General features: G+C 38.9%; 1 protein-coding gene across 1 annotated transcript in view; it reads right to left on the bottom strand.

The window, feature by feature from the left end:
* TNKS2 (tankyrase 2) overlaps nucleotides 1-23,384 on the bottom strand; it is a gene marked incomplete at its 5' end in the record, with an annotated part of 67,564 nt that extends 44,180 nt beyond the window's left edge. The window contains 6 exons of the mRNA XM_040486908.1: nucleotides 1,094-1,188; nucleotides 1,764-1,839; nucleotides 2,009-2,045; nucleotides 5,222-5,317; nucleotides 8,039-8,263; nucleotides 23,204-23,384. Coding sequence (XP_040342842.1) covers nucleotides 1,094-1,188; nucleotides 1,764-1,839; nucleotides 2,009-2,045; nucleotides 5,222-5,317; nucleotides 8,039-8,263; nucleotides 23,204-23,384 — 710 coding nt within the window. The remainder of the gene's footprint in view (nucleotides 1-1,093; nucleotides 1,189-1,763; nucleotides 1,840-2,008; nucleotides 2,046-5,221; nucleotides 5,318-8,038; nucleotides 8,264-23,203) is intronic.
* Nucleotide 23,385: the final 1 nt, after the last annotated feature.

The following is a 23,385-nucleotide window of genomic DNA, read 5'->3' as shown; positions in this document are numbered from 1 at the left end:
TCGAGCCCCGCACTGGCCTCTGCCCTGACTACATGGAGCCTGCTTGGGATTCTCTACCTGTCTCTCTGCACCCCCCTCCATCGCCCGTTCGTGCATGCTCACTGTCTCTCTCTCAAAAATAAATAAAAAAAAAAAAGGGAACTCAACGTTTTCTTCCAAGATTTCCCTCCTGGATTTTAGCATGTGTATCACTGGGTCTCGGTCATTCAGCGTCAGAATTTGAAATGTAGTTATCTTTTTATTCCTTTCTCATTCATCATATTCAGTCAACAAATCTTGGCCATACTTACCTTGTAATATATCTCCTGCACCTATGTCTTCATTTCCATTCCTCTGCAACATTATTATAGATTCTCATTGTGCTTGAACCCCTACAATGAGTACTCTAACTGCTCTTTTCCTTCTGGCTCTTTGTCTCCAAACTACTCTACACATTCCTGCCAGAGTGTGTCCCCTAAAACCCCTCTTTTAGAAAAAAATTTTCCCCTTACTTAAGATCCTTCAATGGCTCACAGCTCACAGCTTGAATTCTTTAGGCTAGAATACCAAGTCTTCTAAAACTTGCTTCTTACCTACTTCTCCAACCCTAAACTTCATTTCTCCCTCCTGCATAAATCATCTGATTCAGCCATACTGGTTTAGTCATTGTTTCTTAAAGATGTTGTAATATATGCTTCAGCACCTCCTCTCACACAGATTCTCTTGCACAAAGATGTTTCCTAAGCTCTCTGCTCTCTTGAACTGAGTCCAGGTCAAGTATCACCTCCTCCTGAAGGATTTTCCAGCCACTACAGCCATCACGGAGAGTTCCCTCCTGGGAACTCCTAAAGTACTATCTCTATTATACCTCACCCTCGGTAGAGATCTTATATTGTTAGCTATCTTTCCATTCTCCCTAAATGCAGTGTAAGCCCTATGAGTGGGAGCTTTACGATTTTATAATTCTCAGATTCCTGAGAGCAATCTGCATATTGTAAAAACTCAATAATGTTTATGCTGTTTAGCAAACAGTAAGATTTTTATAAGATTACAGAGATTATTACAAGGACAGAAACACCTGAGAAATCCTCATCTGTTTCAAATGCTTACTTACCCTTTATCTTTAGCATGGACATCGGCTCCATGTTGCAGTAACAGCTGTACAATTTTTACTCTGTTGTATCCTGCTGCCAAATGCAATGGAGTTGACTGAAATATTAATCAAATTAATGAAATTAAAATAATAGCTACAGAAATGCGTGAAAAGGTAAAAATCCAAATACCAAAAATCCAGAAAAAAACTTGATAAAGGTATTAATTTGGTTTTATAGAATCCAACATATGTACTGAAGGCATAAGTTTGTAAGTTCGTTATTAAATAAGAAGCAAACAACTATATATTTATTATCAATAAAGTATTACTAAATTTAAGAATCCAAACTATTACTTAAAAGAAGTATTAGCATTTGCATCAAACGTTTTCTTTTTTTTAAAGTTTATTTCTTTTGAAAGCGAGAGAGAGAAAGAGAGAGCTCAGGGTGGGGGGTGCAGATAGAGAGGGAGAGAGAATCCCAAGCAAGCTCTGCACTGTCAGAACAGAGCCTGATGCGGGGTTTGATCTCACAAACCATGAGATCATGAGCTGGGCCACAATCAAGAGTCGAAAGCTTAACTGACTGAGCCCCCCAGGTGCCCCTTCAACAAATGTTTTAATTTTTAGTGACACAAATGCATTTTCATGTTACCAGGAGGATGAACACAAGTTTAGTTGCAAAACGAAGTACCTTTCTGCCATCACTTGCATGGCAGTTGACATTTAATGGTGTAAGAAGAGCCATCATTTTTTCTTCATTGCCACTCCTAGCACACAAAAAAATGTATTAGTAATTTGTATTCTTTATCAGAGCCTATATGGAGGCATATATGTGACTATTAAAAAAATCATTCTCTTTTAAAGTTTGCTTGTTGTTAAAAAAAAAAATTAATGATGAAGTTATTCATGGTACGTATTTATGACACCAGTACATACCTGGCACTTTCCAAAAGTTCATCTTTCTTATATTCACCTGTGAATTAGGGGAAAAAAGGAGATTAAAGAAAATTGAGTCACAAAAGTAGTAACAGTTTTATGCATAAAGATCCTCATGAACTATATTTAAAGTAGATAAACGAAATTTCCAAAAAATGGAAAATGGTTAATTAACAGAATATTGTACAGTTGAAAAATAATTATATAAAGAACATGGAATAATTTTTATAAAAGTAAAAAAAATCCAATATTACATAATGAAGCTTTATGAAAACAATATTCACCAAAAAAGGAAAGCCAAGAAGAAAATAAACCAAACTTTCAAAAGTTTGTTCTAGGTGGTAGGTTATTGGTGAGCTTTTCCTTTTTTTTTGTAAAGGAAAGAATTTTCCAAATTTCCTAAAACCAATTATGTCATTTGTTCAACAGACAAAATGCACCCACAACTTCACTCAAAGGTAAAACAAAACAAAATTCAATATACCAACATTATAGAGATAACAAAAGATAATCTACGGCATTATCAACTGAACATACTGTTAACATTTTTATGGATCCAGAAGATTTTTCAACACTAAAATTATATTTATTATAATGCTACTTAAATATATGCAAATAAAAATTGGATCAAATATAAACTCTTTATGCCTATAGCTTTCATATTTACAAATGAATACAAACAAAATTTTAAAATGAATATAACTTAAGTTAACCTAATAGATAGTGCTTACTGATTTGCTGAAATAAAATCCAAACTGCTGCCCACAGTGCAAATTATATATTGATTACTAGTGCAAGGCTTCTTTCAGCCCCAAGGTGTTTAAAAAGAAAAAAGCAGGGAATAGCATGGAATAGGGAAGGGGGAAGTAAACACTGGATTTATAGTTACAGCAGTTCACTTTTCTAGAACCCCTTTGAGGGACTAGTCTAAATTTTCTCAGTAGTACCAGAAGAAATATCACAAATTCCAAGCACAAGAGCTCATAGCACAAGCCCTCAGGCTCTTGACTACTGGACTGGACATGATTCTAATGGTGATCACACAGTGAAGAAGAATCCAGAAAATAATATGGCAGAGAGCTGCTTAAAAGGAAACAGTCTGATGAAGGAGAAACATTTGAAGTGGATACTACCACTTGAAAAGGCTTGACAGTCTAAGTAAACCTAGAGACTAAGCCTTACACATCCTAAGAGGTTCCAAAGACATGAATATGTTATGCGAGAACAATAATTGACACTCTTCATGGTAATGAAATCGGTATGGCCAGAATCCTCTGTCTAGAAAAGGGAATGGTTAGAGCTCTTAGAGCTTTTTGAAAGGGTTTCATAAAAAAAGAGAGAAAAAGAAAAAGATTAAAATACATTAAAAAAAATAGTATATTGGGGTGCCTAGGTGCCTAGTTGGTTAAGTGTCCGACATTGGTTCAGGTCATGATCTCATGGTTTGTGGGTTTGAGCCTCATGTCAGGCTCAGAGCCTGGAGCCTGCTTGGATTCTGTTTCTCTCTCTCTCTCTGCCCCTCCCCCACTCGTGCTCCACCTGTCTGTCTTTCTCTCTCTAAATAAACATTAAAAAAAAAAAAGCTTAAAAAACAGTATATTAAAAGGGTAAACATGTTATCTTGAAAAATCAGGACATTTATTTTTTTAACTTCTTATAAACTGACAGCCTATACAGAACCTTGTAAAACCATATATATCACAAAAAAATTTTAGCAGAACAACTGCAATGCCTGGAAAAGTAGCATTTTTAGGCAGCTTAGCTTGGAAATAGAAATTCTCTGATTTCAAAATGAGATGTTTTCTTATTCACTGGCTAATAAAAATTTCTGAGATTTCACTTATTTTAAGCTACTCTTTTTTTGTTGTTGTTGTTGAAGCTTTTAATTACCTGATACTCCTCACAACAAGTGCACTCCTTAATCCTCATCACCTATTTAACCTGTCCCCCCACCAACCTCCCCTCTGGTAACCATCAGCTTGTTCTGTATAGTTAAGCGTCTGTTTCTTGGTTTCTTGCTCTTTTTGTCCCCTTTGGGCCCCCCCCCCGGGGGGGTGGGTTGCGGATATGGGTGGGAGCGTATGATATTGGTTTTTGTTTGACTTATTCTGCTTGGCATTATACTCTCTAGCTCCATCTATGTTGTTGTCAATGGCAAGATTTCATTCTGTTTTATGGCTCAGTAATATTGCATTGTGTGTGTTTATGTATCTATGTATGTATGTTATACGTGTGTGTGCACGCGCGCACACCACATTTTCTTTATCTGTTTATCTATTGATGGACATTTGGCCTGCTTCTGTATCTTGCCTATTGTAAATAATGCTGCTATAAACATTGAGGTGCACCTATCCCTTTGAATTAGTGTTTTTGTATTCTTTGGGTAAATACCCAGTAGTGTGATTACTGCATTGTAGGGTAGTTCTATTTTTAACTTTTTGAGTTAAATCTCCATACTGTTTTCCACAGTGGCAACACCAGTTTGCATTCCCACAAACAGTGCACAAGGGTTCCTTCTTCTCTACATCCTCACCAATACCTGCCGCTTCTTGTGTTGTTGATTTTAGCCATTCTGTAAGGTGTGAGGTAGAACCTCATTGTAGTTTTGATTTGCATTTCCCTGACAATCAGTAATGCTGAGCATCATTTCACGTGTCTGTTGGTCATCAGGTATGTCTTCTTTGAAGAAATGTCTGTTCGTGTCTTCTGCTCATGTTTTAATTGGATTATTTGTTTTTTTGGGTGTTGGATTTTGTGAGTTCTTCATATATTTTGGATACTAACCCTTTATCAGATATGTCATTTGCAAATATCTGCTCCTGTTCCCTAGGGTGCCTTTTAGTTTGATTGTTTCCTTCTCTGTGCAGAAGCTTTTTATTTTGATGTTGTTCCAATTGTTTATTTTTGCTTGGAAAAATCAGGGACATTTAAAAATCCTGAATACGTGATAGTAACACACAACTATCTAACACCCCTGACCCAAAATAAGGCAGAAATCACATATTTAAAGACCAATTTAAAAAGAAAAAAGAAAAGCTTTACTTTTCTTACACAAAAATCAAATATCAACTGTCCAGATGTAGAAAAGAGTTAACAACTGAACTGACAGCATTTTCAAAATCTAGTTAACATCATTAACTGCAGACTGTCTACCTAGCGAGCTCAATTCTTTATATTCTTCCTGGAATACCCAAAGAGAGGACATCGGCTTACCAGTCAGCACTGCTTTGGCAGACGGGTCTGCTAAATCCAACGCTGTCCTTCCATCTGTATTTCGGATGGTTGGCTCAGCTCCGTGCTGTAAGAGCACTGCAACACAGAAACACTACCTTTCAAAATGGTAACCATGACAATATTCTTTTAGTAAATCATTTTCTCAAAAACTCTGGTCCAGAAGTCTTAGAGTTATTTAAAGACCTTTCATATCCTGACAGTATGGTAAATGTTATATTTTAAAGATAAGAATATAGAAAATATTGCATTATTTAATGTATAAGACACCTTAAATAAATGTCCCCTAAGATTAATGTCAGGTTTCCTTTGCTCTGTGACTGAAGACAGATCAGAGTATATAAAGAAATAAAAGACTAGTTTACTTAAAAGCTTGTTTTCTCATTCCAAAGGAACACTGCCTATGTTACAAAGAATGTCCTACCATAACAAAAATAGAAGTTCCAAAGCTATGAAAGCCCGGGAACAGGGATCTGTGGAATTAAAAAAGGAGGAAAAAAAAAAAAAAAATCACACAGGTAAATTCTTTGAAAAAGAAAAGAAAAATACTCTGTAGGGTTAACAAACCCCAAATCAAAACTGCTATGTTACATCCTAGAGCACATGAAAAGAACAGATTTGAGCTATATTCTCTACTGTTACTTGTTATATAAAGATATTCTAGGGGTGCCTGGGTGGCTCAGTTGGTTCAGCTGATGCTTGATTTCGTGAGATCCAGCCCTGCGTTGGGCTCTGTGCTGTCTCTTGAAATAAATACATACATAAACATGGAAGAAAAAAATTTAAAAAAAAAAATTTTTTTTTCAACGTTTTTTATTTATTTTTGGGACAGAGAGAGACAGAGCATGAACGGGGGAGGGGCAGAGAGAGAGGGAGACACAGAATCGGAAACAGGCTCCAGGCTCTGAGCCATCAGCCCAGAGCCCGACGCGGGGCTCGAACCCACGGACCGCGAGATCGTGACCTGGCTGAAGTCGGACGCTTAACCGACTGCGCCACCCAGGCGCCCCTGGAAGAAAATTTTAAAAAAAAATTCCAGCATACTCTTTAAGTAAGTGCTGGTGAAAGACAGGCAAATACATGCAGAGCAGGAAGCCTACCTCCTGTTCTTTGACAGGGTTATTATATTCATTCCACTCTACCACTACCTGTAATAGTGCTGTCCGACAGAAATAAAATGTGAGCACATATGTAATTTAAAATTTACTAGTAGCCACATTAAAAACAGGATAAGTTATTTTCAATATTTTATTTAATCCAATATACCCAAAATACCATCATTTCAACATTTATATTTACATTGTGATCAATATAAAATTGAGATTTTTGCATTCCTTTCTTTCATGGTTTTTGAAATATGGTATGTTAAAAGTATACCTCCATTCAGACTAGCTGCATCACACGTGCTCAGTTACCATACTGGACAGTGCAGATCTATAACCGTATTTGGAAAATGCTACATTATTAAAGCTGATGATTTATAGGTCTATGACTCAGGAACTAGAAAAGGGCTGTGAGCAGAGGGCAGCAGCAATTTCAGATAACACACAGGAAAGCAGAACAGGGCAGAGGCTACTAGGTAAAGTGTTTTGTATCTTGATTATAAATGACCCAACTTGAGCTAGGCTGGGACTGGTGTAAATAGTTATAAATAGCAATATGGGGTTTTGGGGTGAGGAGAGAGTGACTTTTTTTTTTTAATGTTTATTTATTTTTGAGATAGTGCAAGCGGGGGAGGGGCAGAGACAGCAGGAGACAGAATCCAAAGTAAGCTGCAGGCTCGGAGCTGTCTGCACACAGAGCCAGCCCAATGTGGGGCTGGAACTCACAAACAGTGAGATCATGACCTGAGCCGGAGTCGGATGCTTAACTGACTGAGACACCCAGGTGCCCCAAGAGAACAACTTTTAAATCCAGCATAGAGCACTTGGACTTTTCCTAGTGCACCGAACTGGTTTTCTAGCTGTCTCAAGGATTTCAGCTGTCCTTGTTTTGAATCAGGAAATAGAGCTAAGGTAAGCAGAGTCTGAAACCCTTGACTGTTAGGCTCAGAAAAGTCAATACCAGGTTAATGAAAACTCTCAAATAATCTTTTCAATCATAATTTTCTGTCAGTGACCGACCAACCTATCAGGCCAATCCTGTATCATTTGTTAACTGATCATATGTCCTTCAAATGCTTCTTATCCTGCCATTTCTATTCTACAACCCTCCTTGATGCCCTCATTTCTCATCAGGATTATTTTACAGCTTCCAAGCTAGTCTCTCTGATGCCATCCATTCAACTCAGCACTGTACCAGATCGTTCTTTCAAAAATATACTACTCTTACCAGACTGTCTCCTCCAAAGTCTTCAATGATTTCACACTACCTACGTAACAGTATCAAGCTCCTTAATCTGCAATTCAAAGCTTTTTACAAAGAAGTCTACCTACCTTTTCAATCTTTCTCCCACAACTTCCTGGAAAGACTCCAGGAAGGAGAAACCGGACTCCAACCCAGTCATGGTACTCAGTATCCTCTAACACTCTCTGTTCACTTCTATCATGACTATACTTGCTTCTTCATGTGTCTTATCTAAATTTCTACAGAATGGGAATTTTGTGCTCTCTTCTTTAAGGAACTTAAGCTCAATAACATACAAAAACAGACACTCAGTAAATAATGGTTAGATTAAATCACAAAGTATTCTCTAGTATTTAAATAAAGCCTGGCAGAATTTGATCATATTAACAAATGAATTTAACTTAGATTCAGAATAGTTACTTCAAGAATATTCTGGAAAGTAAACAGACTTACCAATGCAAACATCAATCTTTCCTTTAATTGCAGCTTCATGGAGGGGAGTATAATTCCAATTATCACGAGCATTTGGGTCCGCACCATGTCGCAAAAGGAGACCGACTACTTCAGCATGACCAAAAGAACATGCATTATGAAGAGGAATAAGCCCTCCATCATCACGTGCTTGGACATTTGCACCATTCTGAAGCAAATATTCAACCACATCTTTACGCCCAAAACCTAAAAGAAAACAAATTATCCACATTTAAGTTTGCCAAAGAGAATACATCAATTAGTGTCAATAAATACTAGCCACGCTAAAATGTCTTTGGATGAAGAATAACAAAAGATACAACAATAAAAAAAATAATTGATGAAAAGAGGGTCTGAAATATATCACTTACTAATCTTAATAAGAAAGCAGAGGGACTCTCCAATGCTTTAGGTAGTATAGCTGACTCTTGAACAACATTGGTTTGAATTGCATGGGTCCACTTATAAGCAGATTTTTTTACAGTACTATAAATGTATTTTATTTTCTGTTATTACTCTAAGAATACAGTATATAATACAGATGACATATGAAATATTATTACTTGACTGTTTATGTTATCAGTAAGGTTGCTGTGGGCAACAGTAGGCTATTAGTTAAGTTTTTGGGGAGTTAAAAGTTATATGTGGATTTCTGACTGCACAGAGATCAACACCCCAACCCCCACGTTGTTCAAGGGTCGAGTGTACTACTAACTTCAGAGAAAGGTTATGAAGTAAGTGACTGAAAGCCCAGAGTTCAAATGTTTCCCACTCTCTAATGGCATTTCTAGTTGCAAATATGGAGTTCTGCATATTTAGTGTGCGTACATTTTTAGATATTCAAAGTATATAACTCTTGCTAGAATCTCTTTCCCACATCTATCTCAAAAAATGATTCCACTAAATTAGGGACTATGAGATAGCAACACAAAAAATATCTGCTTACAGTTAGTCTATGCAATGAAAATAGAAGCGATCTTGGGCAACAGTGTGACATCAGGTGTCTTCAAAGGAGCCCCTACGTTGTCACGTGCACAACACAAGCAACCTCTTTCTAGGTAGGAGACCTCCTTCAGAAAACCATGTTCCACACTTCTGCTGTAACTGGCCCCATATCAAACAAAAGAAAAAAGTCTGACAACTCATTTACACTGGTTTACAGAATCAGTACTAATGAATTTCAATCTCTTACCATTCTCACATAACAACACTTAAAACCTTTTTTACAGCTAAAACAAAATGAAATGGGAAGAATTTCAGGCATATGTTAAAGCAGATGGGGAGGTTATACCTGAGTGCTAGGAGAGACAGAAGCCCCTTCTCACTCATCTAAAGTTTTACCCCAATATTCTTTTTGGCTAAAAAAATTTTTTGAAATTATTTTTGGGGAAGTGCAAGTAGGAGAGGGGCAGAGAGGGGGGGACAGAGGATCCAAAGCAGGCTCAACGCTGAAAGGCTGACAGCAATAAGCCCAACACGGGGCTTGAACTAATAAACCACGAGATCATGACCTGAGCTGAAGTAAGATGCTCAACTGACTGAGCCACCCAGATGACCCTTACCCGAATATTCTCAAAACCACCAATCCTGAATACAGTTTTTCTAAAACCACAGTGGGAGCTGAATGAGAAAGCAGCAGTAGTGGGGTGCCTGGGTGTCTCAGTTGGTTAAGTGTCCAACTCCTGATTTCAGCTCAGGTCATGGTTTCAGGGTTTGAGGAGTTTGAGCCCTGTATGGGCTGAGGTGACAGTGTGGATCCTGCTTGAGATTCTCCTTATTTCTCTGCCTCTCCCCTGCTTGCACTCTCTTTCAAAATAAATAAACTTAAAAAAAAAAAAAGCAGCAGAATCTTTTTAAGGTGTATGCCTGGGGCTGGCCTAGTTGCAGCTGACTTAAGAATTAGATGGTTGGAAAGATTAACTGGATTCTCTGTTTTAATATTGCTAGGCTCCATGTCACAAAGATAAGTATCTTCCTATCTCTGATTCTCCCTATTCTCAAAGAGCTCACAATTTAAGATGTGGAAAAACAAAAAAAGGCCATCATTTCAATACAACTGCCATAACAGAGGTATACCAAAAATGTTACTAAAGTCCAAAGAAAGGAATACCTAAATTGGGGGAAAAGCAGAGAATAGGAAGGACTACCCAAGGAGATTCCAGTGAAATCTGAATTGAAGACTTACAGAAAAATCAAGGGATCATGAAGAAAATGAGGAGAGGAGAGGTGGGTGGGAAGGATCTGAGCAAGGGTAGAACACTGCAGTCCAAGCAGAAGAGACAAAATGTACACAGACACGGAAGCATGAAAAAGCAAATCATTCACGATAAGACAGAGAATGCCAATTAGGCAGATAACCAGATGAGGAAAAATCTTTTATGTCATGCTAAGGTGGCATCTGGACTTTGTCTTATGGAATCCTGTTTTTATAACTGTTTTCAGGCAGGTTTTAGTGGAATCTTTTGCCTTTAAAAAAAGAAATTGAGACACAACTCACAAATAATGTACTAGTTTCAAGTGTACAACATAGTAATCCAGCATTTTTATATACTGTCAAATGAACAGCACATTAAGTCTAGTTAGCATCCATCAGCACACATAAATTACAAATTTCCTTTTCTTGTGATGAGAACTTTTAAGATCTACTCTCTTAGCAACTTTCAAATATACAGTGATTAAAATAGTCAGCATACTGTACATTACATCCCCAGGACTTCTTATGTAACTGGAAGCTTTTATCTTTGGACCACCTTCACTGATTCACCCACCCCTTCACCTCCCACTTCTGACAACTACCAATCTGTTCTAGGAGGGTTTTTTTTGGGGGGGGGGGGGGGTAAGCTTTCATACATAAGTGAGATCACACAGTATTTCTTTTACCTAGCATAATGCCCTCAAAAGGTCAATCCATGTTACAAATGGCAAGATTTCATTCTTATGGGTGAATAATATTCCATTAAATATACATATACCACATTTCCTTCATCCATCAATTGACACTTAGGTTGCTTTAGGTCTTGACTATTGTAAATAATGCCGCAATGAACAGGGAGGAGAGAAGGGTGTATGTATCTCTGTGAGCTTACAATTCCTAATGAAATCTTATAAAATTCATGATCACTGCAAAAATACCCAACACCTGGTACATAACTGGCACTCACAGAGTTGCAAATTAACTGAATTCAATTTAATAATACAATTCAGGTTGAATCCTCCTTGAAAAGCCCTCACAAAGACCCAAAGGAAATTATTCCTATATTACTAAGCCTCCTCTTAGAAACAGCATAAAAATACTGCTACAACATAAAAGTGGTTACTGAAGAACAAGCAAATACCTACTAGTATTTAAAAACAGCAAAAAGAGTTTCGCATCCTCCTTTAAAAACTCTAATAATATCCCAGAAATCAACCCCTATCATTACCTAATTTATCTGTTAGAAGTACCATAATTTAACTACAAATCTTCCTCAACTTATAATGGGGTTATATCCTGATAAACCCATTTAGTTGAAAATACTGTATGTCCAAAATGCACTAAATACACCTAACCCACTGAACATCAATCACAACTTAGCCTAGCCCACCTTAAACATGCTTAGAATACTTATGTATTAGCTTAAAGTTGGGCAAAATGTAACAGAAAGCCTATTTTATAATAAAGTGTTGGGTATCTCATATAATTTACTGAACACTATACTGAAAGTGAGTAACAGAATGGTTTTAAGTGCATCGGTTGTTTACCCTTGTCATTACAGGATCACAGGCTGACTGGGAGCTGCAGCTCAATGCCTCTGCCCAGCATCGCCAACATGTATTGCACGGTGCCCGCCCAACACGAGGTCAAAATTCAAAATTCGAAGTATGGATTCTACTGAACACATACCGCTTTTGCACCATTGTAAAATAGTACAATCATAAGTCAAACAGCTGGAGACCTGTAGGTCCTTTCTCAGGGATAAATTGGTTCCAATTTTTTCTACTGTACACAGGAATAACTAAAGAGACAAGAAAGCACCTGGTAACTTCTTTACTCTGGGGAAAGAGGAGAAGGAAGGGGTGACCGTCAGATCTTTGAGAAACAAACAGGTTTCATGGGATAAGATCATTTGGATGGATTTGGAAATGCTTAGTTTGAGGTGCCTGTGGAACGAATGCCAAGTAGAAAGCTCCGCAGATCTTGAACTCAGGAAACTGGTATGAGCTGGAGCTGTGACCGTCAAAATTGCATCTGAAGCTAGTTTTCTGTTGTGTTGAAGTGTACTTTCTATCAAAGATCAATCCCTTTTCATCTTGTACTTTAGTCCCTTCTCAAAGTCTTTGTTCTCTCCCCACTCCCAACAATACCTCCCTCTCTACTAGATCATTCCTGACAGTATGTAAACATGTTCTGTATCTTCCATTTTATGCAAAATATTCTCCCTAAATTCAAATTTCCGTTTTTCTGCTCCACTTCATAATCAAATCTCTAGAGGCTGCCACCAATTCTTTCTCTTATTCACTCCTCTTCCAAATCCAATCTGGTTTCTGCTGCTTCTTTACAACTGCTTTCATCAAGGTTACTTAAAATCTCCATGTTACCAAATCCAAGGGATATATGTCTGTTTTCATTTGACTAGACCTCTCAACAACATTTGGCAACTGACTACTCCCTTCCTTCCTGAAATAGTGTCTCCAAAACTTCCATTTCATCACACACTACTGGTTTTCCTCCTGTCTCATACATTCATTCAACAAATGATTAGGGAATATCTACTATATGAGAGACACTTTTTTTGGTGCCTGGGACATGCTAGTGAATGAGAGACCAAATCCCTGCCTGTGAGGAACTTCTATTCTGTGGAGGTGGGAGAGATGAGCAATAAATGCAAAAAATAATTATGTTAGAAGGTAATTAGAAAAAGAGCAAAATAAGAAGTGATCAGGGTGTGTGTAAGGAGATGGGTTGTAAAGTTGAACAAGGAGGTCATCATAGGTAGTGTTGTTCTTGGTTTATTTCTTTAAAAATTTTTTCTTAACATTTATTTTTGAGAGAGTGAGTGCACGCGCATGAGTAAGCAAGCGGGGGAGGGGCACACAGAGGGGGACAGAGCATCTGAAGCAGACTCTAAGCTTGGATGGAGCTGTCAGCACAGAGCTGAATGCAGGGTTTGAACTCGTGAACTGTGAGATCATAACCTGAACCGAAGTCAGACCGTTAACCAACTGAGCCACCCAGGCGCCCCTTTGCTGTTGTAATTAAAATCCAAGTTAGTTAACATATAGTGCAATGATGATTTCAGGAATAAAATTTAGTGATGCATCACTTACATAGAACACTTAGTGCTCATTCCAACAAGTGCCCTCCTTTTACTTAAAAAAAATTTTACTGTTTATTTTTGAAAGAGAGAGAGAGAGAGAGAGAGAGCGCGCGCGCGCGCGCATGAGCACACAGGGGAGGGGGCAGAGAGGGAGACACAGAATCTGAAGCAGGCTCCAACCTATCAGCATACAGCTGGACACAGGGCTCAAATTCACAAACAGTGAGATCATAACCTGAGCCAAAGTCAGACACTTAACCAAATGAGTGATCCAGGTGCCAACAAATGCCCTCCTTAATGCCCATCACCCATTTAGCCCATCCCTCCACCCAACACCCCTCCACCAACTCTCAGTTTGTTCTATGGTTTGTCTCCCTGTTTTTATCTTGTTTTGCTTTCCTTTCCCTATGTTCATCTGTTTTACTTCTTAAATTCCACATGAGTGAAATCATTTATTTGTCTCTGACTTATTTTGCTTAGCATAATACACTCTAGTTTCACCCACATTGTTACAAATGGCAAGATTTCATTCTTTTTGATCGCTGAGTAATATTTCACACACTACATCTTCTTTATCCATTCGTCAGTTGATGGACTTTTAGGCTCTTTTCATAATTGGCCTGTTATCAAAAGCGCTGCTATAACCATAGGTATTGCTGTGATGGTAACATTTGATCAAAGACTTGGAAGAACAGCCAACAGTAAGGCCAGAGTGACTGGAGCTGAGTGAGAAAGCAGTAGCAAAGTAGGAGATGAGGTCAGAATTAATGAGGGCCAGAAAGACAGGCTTGAGGACCACTCTAAGAATCTGGTGGCAATTGTGAGAGTAATTAGGGCATATTCTGGGTACTCTGAAGGTAGAAGCAGTATAGTTTCTTCATGGATTGGATGTGGGGTGAGGGTAGGGGTAAAAAGGTGAGAGAGAGAGGAGTCGTGGATGATGTTAAGGTTTTTGAACTGAGAAACAGAGGGGTGGAGCTGGCATCATCTCAGATGAGGAAGGCTACAGACAAAACAGGTCTCTGGCAGAAGAGGAGTTCAAGTCTTGGACAGTCCTATCTAGCTGAGGCCTTCTTGCTTCCTCCACCCAATTTCTAAATGTCAGCATTCCTCAAGATTCAGTTCTCTATCGTCTTTTCCCGTCCTAGGTGATCTCATCTACTCCTACAGCATTAAGTACCAACTACATACATAACCTCCAAATTTAAATCTCCAGTGTAGCTAGACTTTTCACTTGAATTACAGACAATTTACTGGACATATCTCTACCTGGATATTTCAAAGGCATCTCAAACTTAACATGTTCCAGAACTTCTCTTCATTTCCAATCACCCTGCCCCGACCCAATCACTATTGTCTCCAGCCTGTATTATTACAATAGTCTCCTAACTGGGCCCCTCACTCTACTTCTGTCCCAAGGGAGCTTTTGAAAACAACAATCATCGGAGCACCTGGGTAGTTCAGCTGGTTGACTTCAGCTCCGGTCATGATCTCATGGTTTGTGGCTTCGAGCCCTGCACCGGGCTCTGGGCTGACAGCTCAGAGCCTGGAGCCTGGAGCCCGGTTCAGGTTCTGTCTGTCTTTCTCCCTCTCCCTCTGTGCCCCTTCCCCACTTGTGCTCTCTCTCTTTCCCAAAAATAAACTTAAAAAACAAAATAAAATCATCATTAGTAAGTTACTTAAATTTACCTAAATTATTTAAATATGTACCAACATTACATTATCATTATATCATCAGTGATATGATACTTTAAAATAGTTCACTGGCTAAATGTACTACATTTAAATTCTTGATTACTTCTGTTCCTGAAATGTAATAAAAGTTTGAGTAATTGGGGAAAAAAAAAAAAGCTCACTGGCTTCCCACTGATGCTCACAGAATAAAATTTAATCACTGTGCTGTGTCCTGCAAGGCCTGTTGCACGAAAACTGGCTCTTACCTACTTCTCTTAAGTACATTTCATACCACTCTATGCTTTCTGAGCTATGATCCAGCTTTTTTTCTGTTTCAAGTGTGCCAACATTACTTCAGGGACTTGGTACATGCTGCCCTTCTGCTTGGACTGCTCCTCCCTTGTTCTCTGCATTTCTCACTACGCACGGTAGCCGTCACTCACTATTCATTCCTCCTAGTGTCTATTCTGTTCAAATATCACCACGTTAAGGAGGCCATCCCTGACCATCCTATCTAAAGCAGTCCATTCTACCCACCAGTGTTACTTTCTATCTTAACATTCTTTATTTGGTCTCCCCCTTTTCTCTAGTAGAACGCAACCTGCGGAGAAATGGAGATTTTTTTTTCTTGGTTGTTCATGGCAATAACCTCTGGCACTTACTAAAATCTGGATTTACCATTTACTCATCTTCTGGACTCTTAAGTTCCATAAAAGGCAGGAGCCATGTCTTTTAGTTTATTATTACTTTCCTAGTGTCCTTCACACTGTGTGGCACACAGCAATTTGCTGATATTTGCTGAATTACTATGAGAAAAGGAGCCTAAGAAGTAAAATTAAGAATAGATGGCACTGCAGAACCCAAGAGGGAAAATTTTAAGGAGGAAAAGGCCAAATATCTTGCCACTATGTTCTGACTTTAGTCTTCCTTATCTCTGCCTGAGCGTTGTCGATCTTACTGTCCTCTCCAAGTAAGCCATCCACAGTTGCCCCAATTAATAGTTCTGCTTTCCCAGCCATTCAGCACCCACCTGGAGGAAATGCTTTTATAAAAGAATTCTTAAACTGGAGAGTAAGAGAAAAGGAATCAGAACAAAGACAAATTAGTCAAAGTATCTCTTCTTAGGGAAAGCTACATGATGTGCCCAAGCACTTTTAGAAGGAGGATCACTATTTCTTCAATGGTAATCAGCACATCTGAAGTAATCAAAATGGTAATTCACAGGCTAACTTCTCAAAAAAGAAACAGCTTTAGTTGAACATGTACTTATTACAAGATATTGTGTCAATTATGAAGGTATCTATCCCAAAGGACTGGTGATCTAGCTGAAGACGGGTCAAGTAGTAGCCTTCTGTTAAAATATCATTTGGGAATTGAAGAAGGTTGCTTAAAACCAGCTAAAGAGACTCAATACTGACATGTATGACTAAATACTAAAACTGAAGTTTTAGCTGGGGAAGAAACAGGGGTGGAATGGGTCAAGTTATTATACCTACACAGTTACCAACAGTCCAAGACACAGATGACTGTTCAGTAACTTTGTATTAACATGATTCTCTAGCCATTAGGATGACTAAAACCTGTCAGGAGGCTGACAGCAGATATAGGCACTTTTTACAAGTCACATTGTAATGACTATACTATGTGGGTAGAGATCATGTTGCTATCCTAAAAGAGTAGATGAGGACTCTCAGCTTTTGAATGCCTGAAGCCACTTCCTTGGCATGGGGGGAGGGAGGGGGGAGTTAGAGGGGGGTCAGTAGGTAGCTATTTCAAATTCTAAGTATTTTATTGTTGGGAGTTTGGCAAAATCTTTAGATTTAAGATGCTTCCCGAACTCTGAGGGCTAATCCTTGATGAAATCTTCATTCATATGGTCTCAAGAACAGTTCAAAGTCTTCTTTTAAGTACTCAGTTCTTTAAAAAAAAAAAAAAAAAAAAAAAAAGCATTTCAGGATATATAGGATATATTCTGATAATGCTCTCACTGGCCAGGTAAAACCTGAGAAGGTATATCCTTAGAGTTAGTGCCAATCTCTAAATCCCAAGGATCTCATTGGCAGTCATGGCTGCTCAGGATACACTGGATACAATGCAGTCTATTTTATAATTATGGGACAGCACTCATCTTCAAACACTGCTCTACATTTGAGAACACTGATGAAATCAGGGGCGCCTGGGTGGCTGAATTGGTTAAGCGTCCAATTCTTGATTTTGGCTCAGGTCATGATCTCACGGTTCATGAGTTCCAACCTTGTGTCAGGCTCTGTGCTGGATTGGGATTCTCTCCCTACCCCCTCCCTCTCAAAACAAATAAACATTAAAAAAAAAAAAAAGAAAGAAAGAAAATACTGATGAAATCATACTTGAGCTTGAATTCACTAAAAAGCACTGACAGTGAAACAAAGCAGACTTATTTGTAAAGTGAATTTACTGATCAATAAACTGTGTCACTTAATGGTAGGTATTGTAATCTGTTCATTTCTGTTCACTGGCCAAAACCAGTATCTAGCATAAAACAGGACTTAATAAACATCTGTTTAGTGCAATGTTTAATACTTTGTTGGAACAGTAAGCAAATGACCCTCACAGAGAGTATGGAGTCGATGATTTGTGGCTATTAAGAAATCTACTCAGTTTCTTTCTTGTCAAATTTCACCACTATCTAGGTGCTATCAGTCTCGGAACTATTGCCCACTCTACTGTCAGAGCAGTATTCTCAATACTACTGTACTGTTAACAGTATCTTATTTTGCTCCCATACTAAAATATGCTTTCAGTGAATGGCTTCCAAAGTTTTTGGAATGGTTTTCCACAGTATTGTGGAAATCACAATAGAAATCAATTTGGATGTTTAGGAATATTCACCAAAAGCCACCACCTCTCCTTCCTTTTACAGTCCGAAGGTGGGATGGGCCATTGATATAACCAGTCCAATACAAAATGATAATGCTGTCCCTGTGTCCTGCTAGTCTAAAGGTAGGCTGGTCTCTTGTAGGACTTTGCCAGAAGGAAAAGCTCAGAAACAGAAAATGTCAACAAGGCCATGAAACTGAGAAGGCTGTTGTGGTCTGAGAGTTGGGAATGTATAATCAAGCGGCCTTCAGCTTTGACTTATATAGCCAGGACTCTTACCAAATTTTTCTGAGGAATATCATTTTAAACCTCTCATTTACTATTAACTTTACTAACATCCGGAAACGTATTTTCCACATATATTTTAGAATGAAGAATACAGGGAAAAAGGCTTTGCCTAGCTCAACTTAGGACAGATATACTACCTCTCTGGTCAGACTAGGAGAAACTTGGAAAAGAATGCCATAGCCTTTGGGTTGATCAAATCCTGATAATCTGAATGGGGAAGTACTGAAACAAGTACTCCAAACTATTGTTATTGAAGTCAATCTCTAAGTCTAGCAAGATCTGAAGAAAGAAGTACAGCTCAAGTCTTCAGAATATACTGGGAGATCTGGTAAGTCAAGAAAGGATTCTAAGGTGGTTTTTTTTGTTTGTTTTATTTTGTGGGGAGAGAGAGAGGAAGAGAGGAAGAGAGGAAGAGAGGAAGAGAGAGAGAGAGAGAGAGAGAGAGAGAGAGAGAGAGAATATCTTAAGCTGGACTTGATTCCACAACTCTGGGATCATGACCTGAGCCAAAAATCAAAGTTGGATGTTTAACCGACTGAGCCAACCAGGCGCCCCAAAGATTCTAAATTCTTTTTTAAAAATGCTTATTTATTCATTTCAAGAGAGAGAATCCCAAACAGGCTCCACACTGCCATCAAGGAACTTGATGTGGGGCTTAATTGCATGAACTGTGAGATCGTGACTTGAGCCAAAATCAAGAGTTGCACACAACCAGAGCCACCCAGGGGTTCCCTGAATTCTTATATAGACTGGTCTTTATTTCAGATTTGGGTTTTTTACTGATACAGGATTTAATCATCTCCCACAGCAAAAACCAATGCTGGAAACAATCTATAATTCTAGTCCTAGAGGCGCCTGGGTGGCTCAGTCGGTTGAGCATCCGACTTTAGCTCAGGTCATGATCTCACAGTTCATGAGTTCGAGACCCACATTAGGCCCTGCGCTGACAGCTCAGAGCCTGGAGCCTGCTTCAGATTCTGTGTCTCCCTCTCTCTCTGCCTCTCCCCTGCTCACACTCAGTCTCTCTCTGTCTCTCAAAAATAAAAAACTTAAAAAAATTCTAGTCCTAGGTAAGGAATATGGGTATATCTTGTGTATCTCCCATAATTATGGCATTGGCCTACAGCCAAGAATAGGAAATGCTATTGAAATGTTTTTGGAGGTCTTCAACAGCACCGTTTTGGGAAAGGATATGAATGGCAATCACAAAAGCTATTATATCTTTGGTAGCTGAGCTGTTAAAACCTTCAATTGGGGGTAAACATTCCACTTTCTTATACCAATCCAGATTCTGACCTGTTGGTCCAGTTGCCCACCTTTATGTAGGAATCCTTTCCACATATCTGAAAGATGCCAATCCAACCACTGTTTGGACACTTGCAGCCAATTCCACAGTTAAACAGATTGTTAAAGTCAGTCTGACTCCTTGTAACCTTTCACCTACTGACCCCGGTTTTGATTGCCCAAGCCACTTAAGTCATATCCAATATCCATTTCACTCTTCTACTTGTCTTCTACATATGTGAAGACAGTAACATTCTGTCTAACACTGTCTAACCTTAGTCTTCTTTCATCCCTAAAGTAACTCTAGTTTTCGTATCTGTTGCTTTTATAATAATTTCCAGATGCTCTAATTCCACTACCCTCCTCTGAATAAAAAACCAAACTGAACCAAAAAAATAAAACAACCCTTTGCAATTCACTCCACTGAATATAAGAACTGAAATTGAGTCTGACTAGTCCAATGTAGATGGCTGAGTAGCACACAACTGCAGAACAAGTGATACCTTGTTTAGCTAGAACTCCACAATGCAAGCTCTTTTCAACTTGTCATTCTCCAACAACATACAACTATGTACCTCATCTCTTCCCATCATTTCTACACCTGAATTCTTTAAACCTAATAAATGATTTTACATATTTCTCTACTGAATGATACCTCTCCGCACACTCCAAAGACCGAAGTCATGGAATGCTATCCCCACCCCCAACCCCATCCTAAGATTCTACAGCACGCTATGTACTTCTTTGGCTGTGACAGACAACAACATGACTTTTTCCTAAAGTTTCTGTCCCTCTTCTTCATCTTTCAGAAATAAATTCAGAGAACCAATCTCCTTTACTGAAAACTGCTGTTTTCTAGGGGATTACACTGTCAAGAATTTCAGGTGTTATTGCTTTTAGCAAAATTAGAGCTGCAGTCTCCCTACCGTCAACTTGCCGCTACAAGTTTTGTGATGCATTACAAAAAAATCATTCATATCCTTTGTGTGTGGTGGGGGACTGAAGAGGAAACAATTTTTCTCATAAGAAATGGCTTCTTAAAGAGTATTTATCTAGAGGAAATGCAATCTAGTTTAATAATAAAAAGCACCTAATAGGAAAAAAGTTCCTATTTATGTTATTTTCCATTAACAAAAGAACTTAACTCCTTTGGGGTTAGCAATTTATTCTTTATAGCTAAATATTTTAGACCCTTAACCGACTGAGCCATACCAAATTTTTCTAAACTGTTCTTCTATCATGATTCATTTCCTTGGTCTGCAGAGATCTCTCATTCCTATTCCCTGGACATCAAAACAGAAAGAAAAAAACATGTCCCCTTCCCCCTTTAATTGGCTTAAAAGTATATATATATATTTTTGTGGGCTCCTGGATAGTTCAGTTGATTAAGCTACACATAATTCCAGCTCATGATCTCAGCTCAGGTCCTGATCTCAGGGTTGTGAGTTCAAGCCCCTCATTGGGCTCTGTGCTGGGCACGAAGCCTACTGAAAACAAAACAAAACATTTTTCCCCTTTGTACCTTACTCTATAATGTACAAACACAAGAAACTACTTGGTCAGGCAGTTACATAGTCCCCACACCTACAATGAACTTCCAACGACATGTTTACATGCATATCAACATGACTGACAGCTATCTACAAGAGATTATTAAATGTATTTTCCATATATAAGAGTAAATGCAGCTAAATGCATTTATTTAAAAATTAAAACAGGTTCTGGGGTGTCTGGGCAGCTCAGTCAGTTAAGTGTCGAACTCTTAATGTTCAGCACAGGTCACAGTCTCACAGTTGATGGAATCTAGCACGAAGCCTGCTTGAGATTCTCTCTGTCCCTACCCTGTTTATGCTCTTTCTCTCTCTCTCTCAAAATAAATAAACTTAAAAACAAAAAACATATTTTCTCATTAGTAACTCAGATCGAATTTACAAAACTAATTTTTAAATAAGTTTCTCATATGCCTGGGTTTAAATGCAGGGCTTTTAATGCTCTGATTTAATGTACACCATTCACAATTTTTATTTTATTATTTTTCCTTTGTACCTTAAATTCTTAGTCATGTGACCTGTACCAGATAATTTGGGTAAATAGTGAGATAGATTGGTTCCTAAAACAAGTTTTTTTACTTCAGTCTGAGTCACATGAAATCTATGTAAAAAAAGTACTTCGAAATGTTGGGACAGAACCGAGGGTGGGACTGTGGGGGAGGAACAAGGTCAATAAGAAAAGCTAATCCCATAATCTCTAAATACTACTATTTTCAGACATGAACTCATTAATACACCAGATTCTTGAAAGGTAGCAACTAAGATCTTGCTTGGTTATTTTTATCCCACAGATCAAGTGAACAGAATCTAAGTAACACTACTCTTTGGATTACTTATCAGTTGGTTATGAGTTTGCCAAATCAGTTGCTTAAATGTTGACTACATGGCCAAATGAGACAACCCAAATTAGCTGAGAAAAGACTAAAATTTTAGGCAAAATGGCAAACAGGTGAGATCTGACTTCAGTGGCTTTCCCCCTTTCCTTTCTGCTGCCCACAGGCTGTTTCTAGTTCTCCCACCATTCCTTCCTCTTAAAAAGGCTCCCCAATAGGAATCCAACAAAGTTGTACCTGATATAGAAAGCATTACCTCCTAGTAGTGTTTAGATTTTAAAACAGGGCAAGTTAAAGCAAACAAATCAAGTAAAAGCAATTATCTGTGAACAAGGAAATTTTTCTTACAGTCTTTCTCGCTCATCATGCCTACTCTAAAAGAAGGGAATGCTTTAAAACTCATCCTTCTGCTTTTTTCAAAATTATGTAATACAAAATAAAAAAAAAAAACACCAAGATTATCCTAGGTACGAGAACCCACTCCCATTTTCAATCATGCATGGCTCACTTGAGGATATATAATCTTTCCTCGAAGCGAACAGTTTAAATGCTTTATGGAAATAAACTGAGTGTCTCATTTCTAGTTCTTTTAAATTCTTCAATTAAACCTAGTACACTTTTAAAGCCAACCTAGTAAATAAGAAAAAGTAATTCAAACAATCTAAACTCAGAATGAGGCGAGGTTAGTCCCAACTTCAGTTCTAGATGCAAGCTCAAGTACCTGTACCATCTTTCCCCTCATCCTCCCACTGTCCACCCCAACTTGTGAGTGTTAATGTAGCAGCCACTACCCACCGGCACCCAGCCCAAGTCAGATCTCAGGTTTCCCAAACTTGACTATTTCCAGTTCTAGCCTCTCCAGAAACTTGCTAATGATTGACGACCCTGATAAACCCATTAACACTAACGTGTCAACGGCTAATTAAGCTACTCCTCCTGAATTACATCCTCACATTTTACAAAGGCCTTTAAGAAGACCTTTACCCAAATGATTGGTAAGAGCTGTAGTGGAACTTGCAAGAACGACAGATTTTGGAAGATCACTGGCCTTTCAAATCACAAAGTCTACTAGGTCCCCTACTCTTTCTTGTGTCTGGAAGCCTTTGAGAGTAGCAAGACCGGAAGTTGGTACAAGTATTGTTGATACAAAACAAAGCAAAAAAAAAAAAAAAAAAAAAAATTCCAGGGAGTGGGACACGCTCGCCCCCTAGCCCCAAGTCCTCGCCTCGGTCCCCAATCGGCGAGAGCGAGACGACCAGCACCGGAGTCCTACGAGGAAAAGCAGAGGACCACCGTGTCTGCTTTCAGGCCTGAGAGCCCGGGTGCGCAGGTGGGGCGAGGCGAGGAGGCATTGGTCCCGGTTACCTGCGGCGAAGTGGAGCGGCGTGGATTTCCTGCCCGCCGTGTCGCGGCTGTTCACCTTCTCGGGGGTCACTAGCCTCTTGACTCGCTCCACGTCCCCGTTGCGGCACGCCTCGAACAGCTCGCGGGCAGCCGGCTCCACCGCCTCGGCCGCCGCGCCCGCGCAGGCCGCGCCCCCGCCGGCG

The sequence above is a fragment of the Herpailurus yagouaroundi genome, unplaced genomic scaffold, assembly GCF_014898765.1.
Source record: "Herpailurus yagouaroundi ecotype Mexico unplaced genomic scaffold, PumYag 163, whole genome shotgun sequence".
Taxonomy (NCBI): domain Eukaryota; kingdom Metazoa; phylum Chordata; class Mammalia; order Carnivora; family Felidae; genus Herpailurus; species Herpailurus yagouaroundi.
The sequence above is the reverse complement of the archived record's forward strand: the minus strand, read 5'-3'. Positions and strand labels throughout refer to the sequence as shown.